The 18314-nt window shown below is 35.9% G+C and overlaps 1 protein-coding gene across 3 annotated transcripts in view; it reads right to left on the minus strand.

The window, feature by feature from the left end:
* Positions 1-18314, minus strand: part of LOC106158623 (uncharacterized) — a 31896-nt gene continuing 13582 nt past the window's right edge. For all 3 annotated transcript variants that reach the window (XM_086994946.1, XM_086994945.1, XM_086994947.1), the window contains exons 4-11: positions 16547-17131; positions 7818-7923; positions 7423-7567; positions 6985-7141; positions 6253-6423; positions 5750-5872; positions 3522-3608; positions 1-2388 (exon numbers count right to left, since the gene is read on the minus strand). In XM_086994946.1, the coding sequence (XP_086851072.1) occupies positions 2084-2388; positions 3522-3608; positions 5750-5872; positions 6253-6423; positions 6985-7141; positions 7423-7567; positions 7818-7923; positions 16547-17131 (1679 nt within the window). In that variant the 3' untranslated portion in view covers positions 1-2083. The remainder of the gene's footprint in view (positions 2389-3521; positions 3609-5749; positions 5873-6252; positions 6424-6984; positions 7142-7422; positions 7568-7817; positions 7924-16546; positions 17132-18314) is intronic.

Genomic DNA, 18314 nt, shown 5'->3' on the forward strand with positions numbered 1-18314 from the left:
ATGAAAGATGAATAAAAACTTTTTATTTATCACTGGCCTGCAGATGTGTTCCACTCTGTGACATTTTATTCCATTCACATTCATATATACTTAATATGCATAACTGGATTATATTTTTTCTGTCAAAAATAATATAGTACCGGTATTACTGGATATGGTAAGGTATCCATTATATTTGCTCTAACTTGTCTAATTTATCTCAGCATTCGTATAGATACTTGTACGTGACTTGTCCTAAATATTAGTAAATGTAGCACTACACAGGCTTTGTTTGCAAGTATAATGTATGAAGGCAGTGTGCCTTAGAACCTCTCTCTCTCTATATATAAGGTGGCTGGACTAGGAAGAGGGGAAAATTTTTTCAAAGCAAATCCATATTATCTTTTAGATGCTTATACAACCTTATAAAACAGATGATTTTTTTCTTGCCACATCCGAATAAATATCTTAGTAATAAGATACTTGCTGAGGACTAGAAAGATTATAAATAATTCATTTTATAGATTCAGATCTTAGTCATTAACGGAAAAAAATGATATCAGAGAAGGAAAAAAAAAAGACAAATGATGGATGCAAACAGAATTATATGATATTTAATTAATAATAACCACAGTATATATGTAAGGATCATTCTGGTTATTAAACTTAACAATAACTAATGACTTCTAGGTACAAGTAACAAAAACGACTGCTTTATTGGTTACTTAAGATGTGCTATCTAATGCATAAGGGGCTGTTCAGAAAGAGTTGAGTTTATCAAGCTAGTGCACACCTCATGTAATTCCACAGAGACTCCCGCTAAATGGACTTTAACGAACCCTCAAAACCACCAGCTTCTGTTTTCTACTCATCATCAGGAGGGCATGTTAGTCTGTTAATCTGATTGCATTCAGCAAGATCACCAGTAGAGTTAGTGCACACTAGCTAGTTACAGCTTTTTTCATTCTGAATGGCCCCTTATTAATTTTTTATGGGAGCAAAGGACACGTTATGATCCTGCACTTGTAGCCATGTATGGGACATTTGTCAATGTACAAAGTAGTGGGGAATGGACTACAGTTCCTTGCAAACTACAATTCCTATCATACTGTCTCTGATTTCAATTTTCCCATCCCTCCCCAGTGTGTCTACGATATTAAGGTCAGCTTCCTTGATATCACCACTGTCTCAACAGAGAATGATATCATATCTTTACATACAGGTTTCAGGGACAATTAAATAAATTTAGTATCCACTGAGTATACTCTACATAGTCGTTTTGAGAAGACTGCCTTTGCAATAACCTTGTTGACCTTGAGTAACACAATGGAAAATTATCAAAGACAAATTTCCCCTTTTTTGGTACAAGTCTCTCTTTTGTAATACTGCTTCCCACCTGCAGCATTAACAATCAACAAAAATGTAGTAACTATTGTTACATTTGCACCTAAGTTTACCTAGTTCAAGGTCACAACCTTATATGGACAAACACATGACCTTAAAGTGATAAAAAACCAAATTAGAAAAAAAACTATATCAGACTTTGAACACTTAGGGAAAAACAATCATACAGGGCTTTGGATTTCCCTTAGGCACTCTAAATGAGGAGTCCTTTGTCATGAAAATGTTGTCACATCATATCCACTTTAAAAATATTTTCAATTCCAGAATCCCTGAAAAGGGGTACCTCGGAAGCTAAATGAGGGTTTTTTGGCCTGGTGTACCCTCACCTGCAACAACTAAACCCAATTTCTACAATATTCTCCCTTTAAATAATCTTAATACTAGATTATAGTACTAAAATAATAAGCAGTATTTTTTATCAAGTATATAGTAAAATATATATTTTGATCTAATATTATTGATTTTTTTTGTACTGCATCACAGGTAACTTTCAGAAAAAAAAGAAAGTAACAATTATGTATTGTTTTGCTTTTCTATAAATGGATTTCTACAAAAGATAATTACAAAAATCAATTATTTTATTCACCATCTTCTAAAAGATCAACTGACTGTGGATGTTTGAAATGTGCAATGATGGGTAATGGCATCCTTTTGTTTATAAAAGGGGAAATATGTTACTAAATAAAAAATGCAATGTTCTTTACACTACTTTGTGCTCATCTGACGGGCGATGCTCAAACTCGTAATCAAGATGCACAAACGCTCGTTCCACCTCTGGAAGACGCTCCAGTTTCTGCTGTAATGGTTCACCTATGTCATGCGCTTCTTTCAAGGTCATAGTCTCGGGAAGAACAATATCGACTTCTACGATGTAATTGTTACCAAAATGGAATGCACGGACAGTGTCTATCTGTTGTATCTTTTCGCTGTGGTTTAATCCGATCCATGTTAACTTCTGTAGGAACTTTGGATTTGCAGTGTAGCCCGTGAGAAGTTTGATTTGCTCTGAAATTTATGATAATATTTATTATTGTTATTTATTAATTTATCCCATATGCAATAGACATGAACATGTACTGATCCCCCACCACCACATTTCAGTAAAACTGAAGACCAGCAACTTGATAACTAAGTTAATATGAGTGGAATTTTACAACCTATGGTAAGTACCATCACAAAAGAACTTTTGTCCAAAACTTGGATTTATGTTTCATACTAAGCTAAGCTACACCCATTCAATGGAATGATGATTATACAATGCTTGTAGTACTAATAGTAAGTCATTTTTGTAATGAAATGAGGAACAGATAATATAAGCAGGTCAATTTACGCCCAGAAATTTAAAGAGGAAGCAGTTTTAAAGTTCTACAATGGCTAATCAAGTGAATTAACTTGGTTCACCCATGGGCATGTCCATTTCCTTTTAGTCATATAAGAAACTAATACAGGTGGTTTATATGTGTTACATAAAATGTATTGATTCTCTGCTAATTTACCTCGAGTCCGAGTAGACTGAAAATTTAGTTCAACATTAATGTCTGGGCTATAGTTCTTTTGTGACAGTGCAAGCCCCTCATGGTGAAAACTGCCAGTAAAAACAGTTGGCTCAAATCTATGACATAGTGCTAAATGTGTTTATGTAACACATTAACAAAGAACAACATTTTCAAATTTAATTTAATTATTTTAAATGGAATTGAATCTCATTTCTTTTTAGAAATGTTAAAACACCTATATTCTGTTTTAGTTAACACATAAAGAGTATGGTCTTGAATGTCATTCGTATGACAATGACAGTATTTATACAAACATATTGAAACATGATAAAGAACACACAAACATGCACACACACATACCAATACACTTCACACACACACACACACACACACACACACATACACATACACACATACCAATACACTTCACACACACACACACACATACACACATACACACACACACATACACACACACACACATACACACACACACACTGCATGTGCATGTGGACAAATAAAGCACATCATCATGCATGCACACAGCAACTTACATAGACGAAATGTGCACACACACACACAGGCATGCATGCACACACGCACGCAGAAAACAAATGAATGTGCAAACATAGATCTCCATACCGTATCCCATCTGCCACCAACTAAAGGCAATGTACAAACTAATCAAGATGGCGCCAATGGGGTCGGCATACGGCCACAGCTTATCGCCTGCAGTAGACACGAATACAACAATTATTTTTACAATCTAAAACATTGTTTAGACACATATAATTAAAAATTCCAGGGAACTCTTCTTTTATATACAGTAGATCCTGCATAACTTGTTACCTCAAATTATTACTTCCAATTATTCTCATCTTTTCTTTGGTTTTAGCTGAAACTAATGAAAACATTGCCTAATATGACAATCAAGAGTCCCAACTAAATGATCTTGAACAAATCAAGGATGTTCAATTTACGTTTAACTTAAATTTTTGAACAAATTAACATTCTAACCTCTCATTTTTCAAGCTCTTGGGATGCATTCTTAAGACAACAAAAACTTAAAGGCTGCACATGTTTTGATACGAAGGAAATGGGACATCACAAGAAAAATGCTTGGTTATGTTTATTTTTGCTTGTCATCCTTCTTTTCAAATAAATATATCAAGGAGCAAGAAAACATGCTAAAATCCCTATCAAACAAAGGCCCCATTCAGAATAGGGGACTAACTAGTCTGAGGGTCAAATATCATGGCAACCCACTACAAAGCTTGCTGTATAATCCCCTAAGATACACTAAATACATATCCCGTGGGGAAGTATTCAAGTTGATCATCCATATTTGACCCTCGGAATAGTTAGTCCCCTATTCTGAATGGGGCCAAAGAGAGACAAAATTATAACTTGGTAGACAATGATCAGAAACTATGTATCCTACTAAACCTGTCAGAATCCCTTAAAGCAGTAACTTGATTTGCAGAATTATTATTTATATTCTAATACACAAGTATCTACCATTTTAAATTATTTGTCTCTTTTTTCTTACTTGTAATATGTTTTTAATAAGGTAGCATTTTTTTGTTTAGAATAATACAAACAGCCAGCAAAGTTAACATGTAACACCTATAAGCTGAAAAACATTACTATCATTATTATTATTTAATGAATTAATTCATTAAAATATTCTAGGGGCAGGGGAGGGAGAAGGTTCCTCCAAAGCTTGAAGGGGCACCTTAACTGAAGGTGCTGTGTCTTTTCCCAGAGCAACCACTGAAAAACTATCCGAGGTAATTTTATTGGCCTGAATCTTTGTTTTAACCTGTTCATCTGCACAACACGCATCATGTGTTTCCATATCCTTAAGTGCACATGCCACAAACAATTCTATAAAAATATCTCAATTAATAGTTACTTGAAAACAGGGTGTTTAAAAGATTAAAGGCAGGAAGGCTGGAAAATAGTTCAATTGCTTAACAATACACACCTTGAGCCTGTTTTATAGATGCACCATTGTCTGAAAATTGGTCTAAACTTGACCCAGGCAAAGACAAATCAGTATTAGTCCAAATAAATTAAAAATTTTGCTGTCTTATAACAAGAAGGACAACTATATGGCTAAAGTTTCAGGCCAATGCTTGCTTAACTTAAGTAGACTAAGGGTTTGTCTTGAATTAAAGTATGTCACATATTGGGTCTAAGAATTCAGGCCATTTTCAGAGATAAAGCTTTTTATGTGGAAGAGTGTCTAGTTTCTGAAAAAAGGCTACAGTCAGATTTTGGACCTAAGCCCTAGCTGATGAAGGTACATCTCACATTTACATTAATTATCTTAAAGATCTTGTTGAAACTTTAAAAACTTTAAATTTAAATAGTGGAAATTTATCTTGCTTTTGATATTTAACACATTCCTATCATTATCATTTAATACTTTTATCTGAATGCATCTATCCAACCCTTTTTTGGGTGTCAAGATTTATTAATAACAATAAAACTGACAGTTCTTGGTCTCAGGAGGTAACAGTTGCCTATTCACTTTAAAATAGGTTTTTCAAATCATATGCTGTGAGCAAATCATTCTTAAAATATCATAGAGCAATACAGAAAATTGAAGTTGACTGTATACAACCTGCTACCAGATTTAAGCAGTCTTAGGATCCACCAACCTCATTCAGAATAGGGGACTAACTAGTCCCAAGGTCAAATATGGCGACCCATGACAAAACTTGTCATCTAATCCGCTAATAGACACTGCATAGATATCCTGTAGCGAAGTAGTCAAGTGGGTTGGCCATATTTGACTAGTTAGTCCCCTTATCTGAATGAGGCATAAGTTTAGCCCAATAAATTTTAAGACTTTGAAGTGTTACCTATAAGTCCCATGCCTAATGCGACCAGATTAGAGAGGACGTCATTGCGATGGTCCTGAGCCAGGGCTTGGATGCTGGGATTCTTCATGCGCCGACAGAATATGAATAATATGAACTTGATGACTGAAACAAGCAAGAGTTACTGGCTAAGATAAAAGTAACACTTTTTTGTTCAGCAAAAAAATGCAAATTTATAAGCAAACAACTATTTAGAAAATCTATAAAGTTTTCTATACAATGTTAAATTGTCTTTTTTCTTCACTTATGTGATTTTTAGAGTCAAATATAGACTTTTTTATATTTTAACATTACATGTTGTTTAAAAGATTCAAAAATAGTCTTTTTGATATTCTAAAAGACTCACTGACAAATCTTTAACAGTAAAATCAAGCTGTAAGACACTATAAACAAATTTCATATTAGGTATTTCAATTCTCCAAAATAGCATATAATTATAATTGTAATAACACCAAAAAGAATGAAGAAGCAGACAAAGAACCTACCAATGGTGCTACAGATGATGACAATAGTTGATATATCCATGTTAACTGTTCTTGGATTTCCCTGAGCAAGGCTGACAATGATCTCTATGGATTCTACAATCAGCTGTGCGGAAGCCAGAGACATGATGACGGAGAGGATGACGATGGCTACTGGCTCAAGTTTTGTGCGTCCTGCAATATGGATGTTGCAAATGTTATCTGGTTGGAGGAATTTTAAATAATTTTAGGAAGGCCGTTTTTAAAATCTTAAACAACTGACAAAGCCGTGTGTGTGTGTAAGGGAGAGGAGAAATACAGTAAAAGAGGAGTGAACAAGGGAACAGATAAAATATGGTAAAGGAGAGTGACTGAGAGTGACAGAGAGAATAAGACAGAGGAAAGGAGACATAGAGAGGAGGGGAGAGGGAGAGTGAGTGAATGACAGAGAAATAGAGGGTGGAAGACAAAGACAGAGAGAGAGAGTGAATGAGTGAGAAATCGAGAAAGAGTGTGGGTGAAGAAAGGGTCAGATAAAAAGGGAGTTAGAGAGTGAGTGAAAGAGAGAAAGAGTAAGAAAAAGAAAGATACAGAGATAGGGGATAGAGTGTGAATCAGTGACAGGCTGAGAGAGAATATTAGTGGAAGGAAAAGGTCGAGTGTGAGAGGGAGAGAGAAAGATAGAATCAGAAACCAACAGGACACACACTGGCACACTGAGTCAATCAAGAATTTAAAGGTATGCCAACTTTGCACCTTGTGGATAAACATAGGGGTCTCTCTTCTTCATGGCTCTGCTGCTCCACCAAATGACCAGTCCGGATAGCAGGTCCACCACACTGTCCACCAGGCTGGAGATGACCGATAGTGACCCAGACAATCCTGCCGCCACTGCCTTAGCGATCATCAGTAACTATAGAAACAGGAATAAACAACAATGATTAGGTACAAAGAATTATGGGAAAGGTCATCTCAAGGTAAAATGAAGGCCACTGCCTTGGTTATCAGCAGAACCTATAACGATACAAATAGACATAAACAATCCTGCTGAGGTAAAAAGATTTTTAACAAAGGTCAACTGAAGGTCAAGCTGGAAATGACTAGGGGACCCTTCCACAAACGAACTTAAGTTTTTTTAGCTAGAACCTTAGTTTTTTTGTTTAGTGAAAAAGTCTGCAGAATATACTAACTTACTATATTTATGCCCAAGGTAATCTTAGCTACAAGGCTGGCTTTACTCCGTTCTTTTTTTGCTGTCTCCTCCGTCTGCAGATCTACATCGAGATGCTGAGTATCCTCAAACTCCACGATCAGCTCATCCTGAGCTTTGTAAAAATGCCTGGAATTGTTTTCAATAAAGAAACATGTTAGAAACTGCCCTTATTTATTAACTGGTAGCCTGAAAGTGTCAATACTATCTTTGTCTCTATTAGTGCCAAAATTGCCCTAATTTGTTCCTTTCAATAAATGATGTACATGTACATATCATTTGAAATGAATAAGTCGAGTTTTAAAAATATGCTTGTTTGTGAAAATAAGAACCAATTGAAGCAATCCAAGAAGAAACTTAAAATATTTTTTCAAGGTACCTGACTGATTTTGGTAGTTTTTTATCTTCTTTCTGTTTTCCCCTCTTTTTGGAAGTGAACATGTTGATGGAAAAGGGCCATGCTGACTTCTCCTCATCATCTTTATCTGCAAGTGAATAATATGAATCCAAATTATACCAAGCTTGAATATTTTCAACCTAAATTGTTTTTTTTTTTGTCACAAACTAACATTTTAAAATACTCATAAGAAACACTTACTAGTAATTGTCAATCTGACATCTTATCGCAATATTTTTTTCCAAATTTGATAAGATGACATTTCAAGGCTGTGGCATTTTAATTGAAATCCAAAACCAAAAGTCAGGAGATTGGTTAATTAAAACCTTTCCAACCACATTGACCAAAAAAACTGAAATTAAACAATATTAATATCCAACACAAGCCCAATCACCGACATTACTTTGTACTTGCTATCTTCATATGTATATATAATACTACTTTTAATTTAATATTAGATTACAGTCTCAAATATACAATCATATATATCTACAGAGAGAGAGAAAATCCGAATTGTTCTTTCTTTTATCTGTATTTCTCACTTTGTAAAGTATTTTATCCTGCAATTTTAAAACTTACCTCTTAAATCTGCTACAAGCAGTTTTTCAGCAGGCCCTCCATTCTTCAAGACATGAGTATTATTTGGCAACTTCGATGCCAGGTTCAATGGTTTATGACAGCGACAGAAGTGTCTATTAACAACTTTTCTGCGAACATTTTGCTCTGATCTGTGCATTTCGTCTAAGCCCCCAGCAGACTTGCTTACTGCCACTGCATTTCTATCGAAATCAAGTTCCTGTGGATCGTATGTTGGCAAATCCAACATCGACACATACTTAAGCATGTCGGCTACCATTTTGATTCTTGCCTAAAGCAACCCCAGACACTTAAAATGGAGTCAATGTTGCTGCATTTTCCAGTCACGAAGAACTTGCCATGTAAACAAGGCACATAATTAATAACCCGTGCACTTTATCATTGTTCATAACATTTCCTGAGCTTAATATAAGATCTTCAGTGTAGATACATGTACCTTGGCTGTTTCTGGAAAAATATGAACTGTCCATAGAGCCAGCAAGTCAAGCATACCTCTGTTTTTAGTTCTTGTGAAGACATATGGTAATGACTTGATCCTTTCAATTGGGAAAATCATGAATTTTACAGATACTAGTACTTCATTTTTTTAAGTCATGAATTCTTTTAAGTAGAACGCTCATATCCAGTAACAGCAAAAAAAAAAAAAAGGCTACTTTGTAGTTTTATTCTAAATAGCAAAACTACTGCAAATGCTACACAGAAATTTATTAATTCTTAGTGTTTCCAAAATTAGGAATCTGAAAAATTGATGATTTTTCCCCATTGAGATCACTGAGTCATTACCTTCTTTGCAGTAAAAAACAGCAAACATACATAATTGGAATAAAAATATGTAGTTATTACTGTAGTTTCATGGCAAAAAACATCCTAGCTGAACCCGCCTATTCAAGTAACATCTCCAAGATAAATACAATATTCTCTGAAATAAATCCAACAGCTAGAAGTTACACAGCTGAAGTTTACAGTAGGGATTCTCTGCAAGTGTGAAGTACTACTGGTTTTGAATATCAACTACTGTTAACATGCACTGTATACCTTACAGGGTGTCTGAAAATGTTTGACACAAAATTAAACTCTATCAAAACTTGGCCATGGTTAGATGAACTGGATATAAGAGAGATCTTGGAGCTGTTTTACAAAATTATTTTTGAAACGAAGCTTGCCTTGCATTCAAGACCAAATATGTATGCCCTATTGGCATCATACCACTTGTGAACCCTTATATTTTAGGCATTTAGTAAAGAGACAGAAAAACCTCTAAAATTTTGTTGTCCATCTCATTGTTTCTAACTCTACACACCACACATGGCCTAAAACTAGACAGGGCACCATAAAAAAAGAAAAAATGGCCTATATTCCTTTTCATCTCAATTTGAAATAGGTTGTTTTTTATGAATCAACCTGCATATCTCCTTTAATAAATCTAAGTCTCCCTAAAACCTTAAATCATAATAGGTTATGTCAGTGTCATTTTCTATAACATTTACATTTATTTAGGCAATGTCCTTAAAATGTGTCACAGAACACCATAAAATACCTGGTATATTTATCTCTGCAAGAACTACTATGACTGTATGCCAAATATCTCATGTCAATTATTGCCACATAAAATTATATAAATCCTTTTGTATATGCAAGCTTTATACCCTCTGTAGTCACCCGTGTCCCAGTTAGGACTGAGTGAGGAATCATTCCACCTGGCATGGTGACAGAGTGTATACTTAAAGTCAGGCAATGTTTAGTGTCTGTATGTCTCTACACATCTGTAACTGACTTCTTTTACTAAAGAAAAATGCCATAAGGAACAACCATCATTAATAAAGATAGAGACAATGTCTCTATACCTCCCCCTTCTCTCTCTCTCTCTGTGTGTGTCTGTGTGTGTATCAGCACACTTTTTTTTTTTGGTGTTGAGGACCCTTAGTTATAAACTGATATTCAATAGTTTTCATTAGTAAATCAATTTGGGCTCAGATATCATTTGTCTCACTAAATTGTTACAAAAGTAGTGCTACTATTCCAAAGAAATCCACTGAGACATAAAAGAAGTATTTTCCTTGATACGATATTTGCTTTCACTAGAATACCATAATGATATCCATCTTTCATTTCAACTTTCTGACATTCAGTCTTTTTTTTACATCAATAATGAATGTGACATAACCTAAAAAACACAAAGAGGAGACTGAAAAATAATTCTGTGGCTCTATTCAGACAGGGAATCAATTTTTCATCTTAGGTAAACCTAAGAGTCTTATCCATATGCTATATATATAATGGCGCAGATTGAGTCTGAAGACTCCCCTTTACTACTTTTCAACTGGAAATATTCTTCAACAAACTGACCAGTGTTTATAGAAACTGATAACAGCAATATGGTCATCTCTCTCTAACCTTTGTCCAGTTCATAGTTAAACAAAAACTGGCCTCCACTCACCCCTCCTTATTTAATACCAGCTCTCCTAAAACCTGAAAAAGCAATGTTTCTAAGAAACTACAATATCATATGAAACAGTAAATAACACCTGTTCAGCAAACTGTTTGTCCTTAAATAACCCACTGAGCCAGAAAAAGTATCCCAAAAACATCTTCCATTACTACTGGTACCTCAATTACCTATCAATCAAGTCTCTTGCGGGGTGACCTGACCACTCTTAGCAAAATTTCAGGCCCCCTGCAAATTTGCAGCAATTTTACTGCAATACTGCCACAAACCACAATTCCTTCTTGCAAACTTGCAGTAAATTTGCTGCAATATGGCTGCAGATTAGCAGCAATAAATTTTTTCTTGCAAATTCCTGCAAACTTGTTGCAAACTTTTCATTTTGCTACAGGGATGCAGACCCAGTGAAAAACACCAAAACATTATCAGACTTGGGTACTAATACAGGGGGGAGAGATAGAGGACGTCTTCTGGGTCTTCTGTAAGATGGTCAAATTCCTGCAAACTTGTTGCTGAAGCTTTTAGTTTGCAGCGATATTGCTGCAACTATGCTGCAAACTTTTCATTTTGCTAAAGGGATGCAAACCCAGTGAAAAACACCAAAATATTATCAGACTTAGGTACTAATACAGGGGCAGATAGAGGACATCTTCTGGGTCTTCTGTAAGATGGACAGTATTTTTTAGTTTATACATTGACAGGCATCTAACTTTTTCTGCTGGAAGAGGGTCAAAAATGGAGGATGGATCAACAAAGATAATTTGGAAGACTGTCAGAAAATATCTCTGGATCTGCACAGCTTGTAATAAGTTCAGTTTTTTAGGGTACTTATACGTTCAGTTTCATCCATCTGGGTGAATAATCCAGTTTGTTAATTTTTACCTCTAATTTTTCTCAGGCTGAAAAAATTAAATGGCAAAAATTAACACATTAAAACATTGCTTAATTCCCATCACTATCTTAGTCTTGTAAGCTAAAAATCAATACAATTGACAAATGACCTGGAGAAAAAAAACCTGTCTAAACTATGCAAAGAGTATAGAGCTAGAGAAGTTCAAACCTTTATCTGCAGCCTTTCTTGTTCAAACATTGATAAGACCAACTAACATTTGATTCAACAACACTGCAAATATCTATTAATATCCCTCATTACTGATAAAGCTCAAGTTTATGGAGTTGGTTCTTACACATGACGGCACCAGTATCCAACAATTTTCATTGTGCACTGCCACTTTTTATCCAACAATAATCTACCACACCACTTTTACCATATTTTCTTTTCTCATTCAGGGAGTCATCTTCCTCATAATGTAGATCACATGGCATATTTTTATTACATTAATAAGCAATCGATAACCAATTCTGGATATAGCAAATTGCATCCAATTACGCCTAAAGGACCCACATGTTATGTATTTCCCATACACGCATGCCATGCATGAATACACAATGGGTTTCTGGACATCCATCGTAATTTCAGTCAAACACACGCCTCATCAGCAAGGTTTAGGCATAGGACAATATGATCACACCTGACTCCTTGATGCATTATCAGAAATTTGTCATAAAAATCATCATGATCATCATTCAGAGCCTTCAGTGTCCCACATGTGTATTCTGTCTTGGGCTTCACTCTTTCAGTTTGGTTTTTTCTAGTACTCATCTTACCATCCATCCATCTCTTACGAAGCTTCCCTTGTTTCGTATGTCCATATCTTGGTGTCCATTCTGACAGCCTTATTGTCCATATGCATGTCATCTTTGATTTTACTAACATGTCCTTCCCATTGTCATTTCATTTCTTTAACTGTTACAATATAAGCAATATATATAAGTTATAATAATATATATATAAGTAGCACATCAGTCATAAAAATAGTGTCAACTTTTTTCAAAATTTCCTACAGGTGTGTCTCAGTAGGGTTATGTACTTCCACACACATACATATGCGAGCACACACACAAGCATGCACATGATTACACACATGCACAAACACACACACGCATTCACATTTTTACCTTTAGATTCCAGGACTTCCAAGTATAAAGGCTATGCAGTATATATACACCCACACATCACTAGTGGGCTTGAATTGGTCTTAAAGCAGATTCAGTCCATTTTAAGACTACTGCTGTAATGTTTAAGATCGTGTAAGATCACTTGTGAACTTATATTGCACTTTAAGACTAATTCCAGCCCACTAGTACATGTGCACACACACCAACATTTACCTATTCTAAAATATAAAAACAGTACAATGTATTATATCATATTTAGCACACTCAAAGTAACTCTTGCTTAAAACTTTGTCACAGCAATTAACTCTCATCAATTCATTACTACTCAAAGTACTGAACGGAACAATATTTCCAGCAATCATTGTCACTCTTTAATATTTCCACTTAAGTGTGAATGGACATCCTATTTCATACCATTTAATATACACCATTGTAATGCAGTATTCCTCTTCTGATATCAAGGCAAATTATCCCACGGATGGCAGACTTTCAGATTTGAACAAAAAGCTTTCCACTCAAAGAAAGAAACGTGTCAATATTTCCAGTCAAAATGCTTCTAAATGTCAATGTTTCCAAATTAATGAAAACTGACATCTTATTTAACCTATTCTTGCAGTTATAAGTGCATTGCTAAATAATGAATAAGTTAATTTGCAAGTAAACTGATTTACAATTATTTTAAACTGCCACTGCTTTATAATGAGCCACCAGCACTAATGAAATAATTAATCCTGATTCTTCCACAAAGATTTGAGTGATTTCCTGTTGTGCGATGACATTTAGAGAGCTATGTCATGCCTCCAAAGCTACATTTTTTCAGTTACTGTAACAGCAATATTCAATTTACCGAGCCTTTCACCTAATCATATTTACATACTGATTGTATAATTCCGCCTGAGTGTGCTTTTGGATTTAATGCTAGAAATGAACATTTGCTGCTAGATCAGACATCAATATCGAAATATGGAAATAAAGCTGGAGAACTGCAATTAATGCAAGTTAAAAAGAACCATTAAGCCCCTATAGAATTTTGCTGTATAACTGTAATGATATATATAAACAGCATGCCCATTTTAAAAATAAAAATATCAACTTGTTAACTAGAGTTCACACTGATTCCATTTGTACTTAGGCAAAGTAAGTTAAGATACCTCCATCATCTCTGTATTATTTATGTGCAACATAAGATTCAGTTCATCTACATATAATTCATTTCACCTGTTATTATTCTCAGCCATCAACTGTGCTGCATGCCTCATCTAGGAAAATAAATGCCCCCATCGCAACATCCTGCAAGTTAAACAGAGCTCACAACCAAGGTTAATTATGAGTTTTGGCCTCAATAAAATAACTCACTTTATACCTATCTATAAGCAGACACATCTATACAGGTAGAGTTGTCAAAGATGCTCAACAGACTTGAAATTGCAAATACTCTATAACTGATGTTAGTGTGTATACTACTTGAACAAGTTTGTATATATAACTTCCACACATAAGAATCTATACACATGTATATATGCACACTGATAATATACATTGTATATATGTGTTAATATATATCTGTACATGAACATACCTTCCCATAAATACATGCATATTCACACTGAGAATACTTATTGTACATATGTACATGTATATACATGTATCTGTATATGAACATACCTTAATTCCCACAGGACTGCTACATTTGTTTTCAGCAGTCAGCTGTTTGCTATACTGACCTACACCTACATTTGTACACAAAATCTGCACACCATGGCCAGAAATATGCTCTGAAATATCCAGTTTTAATCTAAATGATACAAATACCAATCCATCAAAAGCAACCAGCCGTCTGAGATGTAAATTTTACAAATACTCATCCATCAGAGGGAATCAGCTGTTTGAGAGTCACGCTTGTCTTTGATTTTAAGTTGCACGGTCAAGGTGAGTAGTGACCCAATTAACTTAAACTATGTATATCTTTGATTCTAAAATGTCCACCAAGCTATCAAGTGACCCCATTTAATGGAAATATGTCTGCCTTATTTGGTCACCAGGGTATTTATATAGTGTGCCCCAATTATTAAGTAACGTAAAGCAAGTTTTTTATTGATTCTAAACTGTCATCAAGTAAAAGCAAGGGGACCTTGGAATGTAAAACATGTCTCTGTCTTTGACTTTAAAATGTCACCTGGGTATCAAGTGCCAAAATTAATTTAACACATACATCTATTGATTTTAAAATGCCATCACGGTTTTAACTGACCCAGTTAACTTAAAGCATGTCTGGCTTTGATTCTTAAATAGTAACCAAGGTGTTAAGTGACCCCATTAAATTAAAACAGCGTATCTTTGCTTCTCAAATGTCACTTAGATATTAAATGACCATGAGCAACTTGAAAACATGCTTCTATTTGAATCTTAAATATCATCAAGGTTTTTTAATGACCTAAACCATGCAAAAGATAATTACCACAGCTGTTTAACCTTGCAGACCTCGATCATGAATTGAATAAACCTATAGTGCCATTGGTAGGTAATCTGGCCTCATATGCATCCCTTTATATATATTTATATATAGTTCATATTGTGACAGGCCATTGGTCAGAATGGGAGCAGGCTGGACATCAGCTGGTCAATTATCATGAAGTGCAATCACACAATAGGTATTATATATATCACAGTGCCACGTCATCTGAATACATGGGGGAAGCTGAGATCTGTGTATACCATAAACTAAATCCAAACTCAGGGCTTGCACTGTATGCTGGTAAGTCCATTTTGAGCCCCTATCCACCTAGGTTCTATGTTTTATGCTCCAATTCACCGAGGTCTACCCAGTGACTATGTTTATAGTCTATCTAATGTTCTTAAGTCTATATTGTAGTCCAATATTTTACACCAGTCTGGCTAGACTATAAGGGCGCATTCCCATAGATTTTAGATCGATCTATTCCCGAGGGGAGTCTACCTAGATAACTGTCAGATAATCTGGCTTAAATGTCCGTCCTGCCTACTACAAGCTGTAAAGGGGTAATTAACTTTCGTGCCCGCTCAGCTGACAGCTATTTAGCGTGAACCCCCAGGGAGTTAGGTCGATCTAGTTGGATTGATCTAATCTCTGGGAATGGGGTCTAACTGTTATATTTACTGTAGCTCTAGATCTACTGTCTTCACTCTAAATATTCAGGACTAGACTGCTAGCCTATTACCAATTATGTATCAGCTACTGTAACCTATAATTATAATGAAACAGAAATTATATATCTATCAGTGGATGAGATTTCTATATAAACCACAGACTAAGGTGATATGTGGCAAGCCACATGACTGGAAGACTGTATTGTGTAACAACTGGCAGCTTGCGATGAAATGCACATCAAGTCCACATTCAACTGTATAAGGGCAGGTTATGTCTTTTAATTTTTTTTCTGTACCTACCTTGTAGAAGATGATGTCTATGCTCTCTGTTGCTCTTGGTAGAATTAAACCAAAGTCATAATATGATAATAAAATAATGATATCAAATAAATTTGATACCTTATTTCCTGCTTGATCTTCAATGACTGTTGCCAAATGTTGCTGTTTTTTAGCCAACGTTCTTTGGCAAACTTAATCCAAAAATAAACTAGCATTCTAAAAAACATACTCAAACTCTACCACTTACCCAGTGCATCAGAGAGACTAACATGAGATGGCGCCACTTCCTTCAGACGGATTCTTCTTCGCATACAGCTATCCAGTGAATGAGTCCGAGACAAATGACCATTAGGTGTTGTTGTTCCACTGGCTGGTGCCGATTTCGGAAACTCCACGATCATGTCGCGAGAGATAACATTTGCTGAGCGCTCTTGTACACTGTCACCAAAGCGGCTGGTGGGATCTTTGGGAAATGGTGCACTCTTCTTGCTTCGGAGGCAGCAATAGGATGGCTGTGTTGTCGGGGAAGCTGGCTCATCAACGGGACTGGTAGAAATTCCATTTTCATCGATGATGTTAACTGCAGGCACCAAAGGCGGGAGGTCCAAATCGGGTGTCTCACACCCCGGGGGACACATGTACCAGCGGCAGAATATTCTAGCCTCCGTCTGGGTCTCAGCTGCACAGTGATCTACCCCTTGCTTTGGTTGGCTGCTCAAGCGTCTAACACGCTGAGGAGAGTCCCCAGGTGGCTGCAATCCATCTTCACTGGTCTGGGTCGCGGGGTCAAGGTCACTTGCTTTTACTTCTGGTGACAGGTCAATGTCTTCTTCTGTAAAGTGAATGTGGAGGTTCTGTTAAAGTCTGAACTCATTAAATTCCAACCGGAGAGCATATAACAACTAGAGGATCAGAGAGGCGATACCGCCTCCTGATATTGTACCACCAGCTGGGGTAAGCGCATTTGTATGGGAAAGAAAAAGAAAGTGGGGCCCCACCTGTATGGTTGTGGGTGACAAGCTGCAGGAAATGTAGTAAACAAGGTGTTTTTTTTTTTGTTGTTTTTTTTTCAGTTTTGGCATCTAATGGCTGCTTTTCCCATGAAAATGCACCGATTGACCCCGAACTTCCACACATTAAAGCAGTCTGCAATTGTAACCCCTCAGTATAATATGAGAGCTAAGGTCTGCTTAGTTTCTGAACATTGGCACAAACAAATATCTTTTTGCAGAAATTCCCTTTTTTGCGATCTAGGAGGATAATTGGTAATGGTGCCTTTTATCCCACGCCACCCTGCGGAGCCGTACGATATGGGTTGGTACTAAAACCACGAATACCCCCAGCTTACACACTGGTGGTACTAACTATGGGCATATCTTTGCCAGTTTTGAAAGTATAAGCACTGAAAAAAGTTGCAAAGTTCAGTCCATGGTGAAAAGTAGGTCAAAGGTCAATTTCAAGGTCACAGTTAAATTGCCAGTATATGACTTCCTATTCAACTTCAATAGTAACTATTGACCCAACTCTCCTAGTTTTGGAGATATAAGAGACTAAAATTTTTCAAACTTCAGTTAATGGTGAAAAGTAGGAATGTACTTTTTGATACAGCATAACTCGTGAACCGTATGGAAAACAAAAAACACGGAGACCACCTCCAGTGTTGGGCTTGACATGCTCTATCAAATGCAAAAAACAAAAGGTCTCTAGCATTAACGACTCCAGAATTAGAGAGAGTTTTATGTTTCAGCATCTAATGGCCGCTGCTCCCGTGAAAATGCATCGATTGACTCGAAACTCACAGAGATGAAAGATAACCTGAAGGGTAACAACTACCAAATATATTAGAGGTTAGGTCTGCGTAGTTTCTGAATATCAGCACAAATAATTTTTTTTTCGTAAAAAATTCCCTTTTTTTGAAAAATTTGGCCTGTTTGACCTTGAAATAAAGGTCAAAGGTCAAATCCAAGGGCATATTTGGAATCCTCATATGTGACTTTCGGTCAGACTTCTATATT

Source organism: Lingula anatina, chromosome 9 (genome assembly GCF_051362555.1).
Source record: "Lingula anatina isolate TDL-2025a chromosome 9, LinAna3.0, whole genome shotgun sequence".
NCBI lineage: Eukaryota > Metazoa > Brachiopoda > Lingulata > Lingulida > Lingulidae > Lingula > Lingula anatina.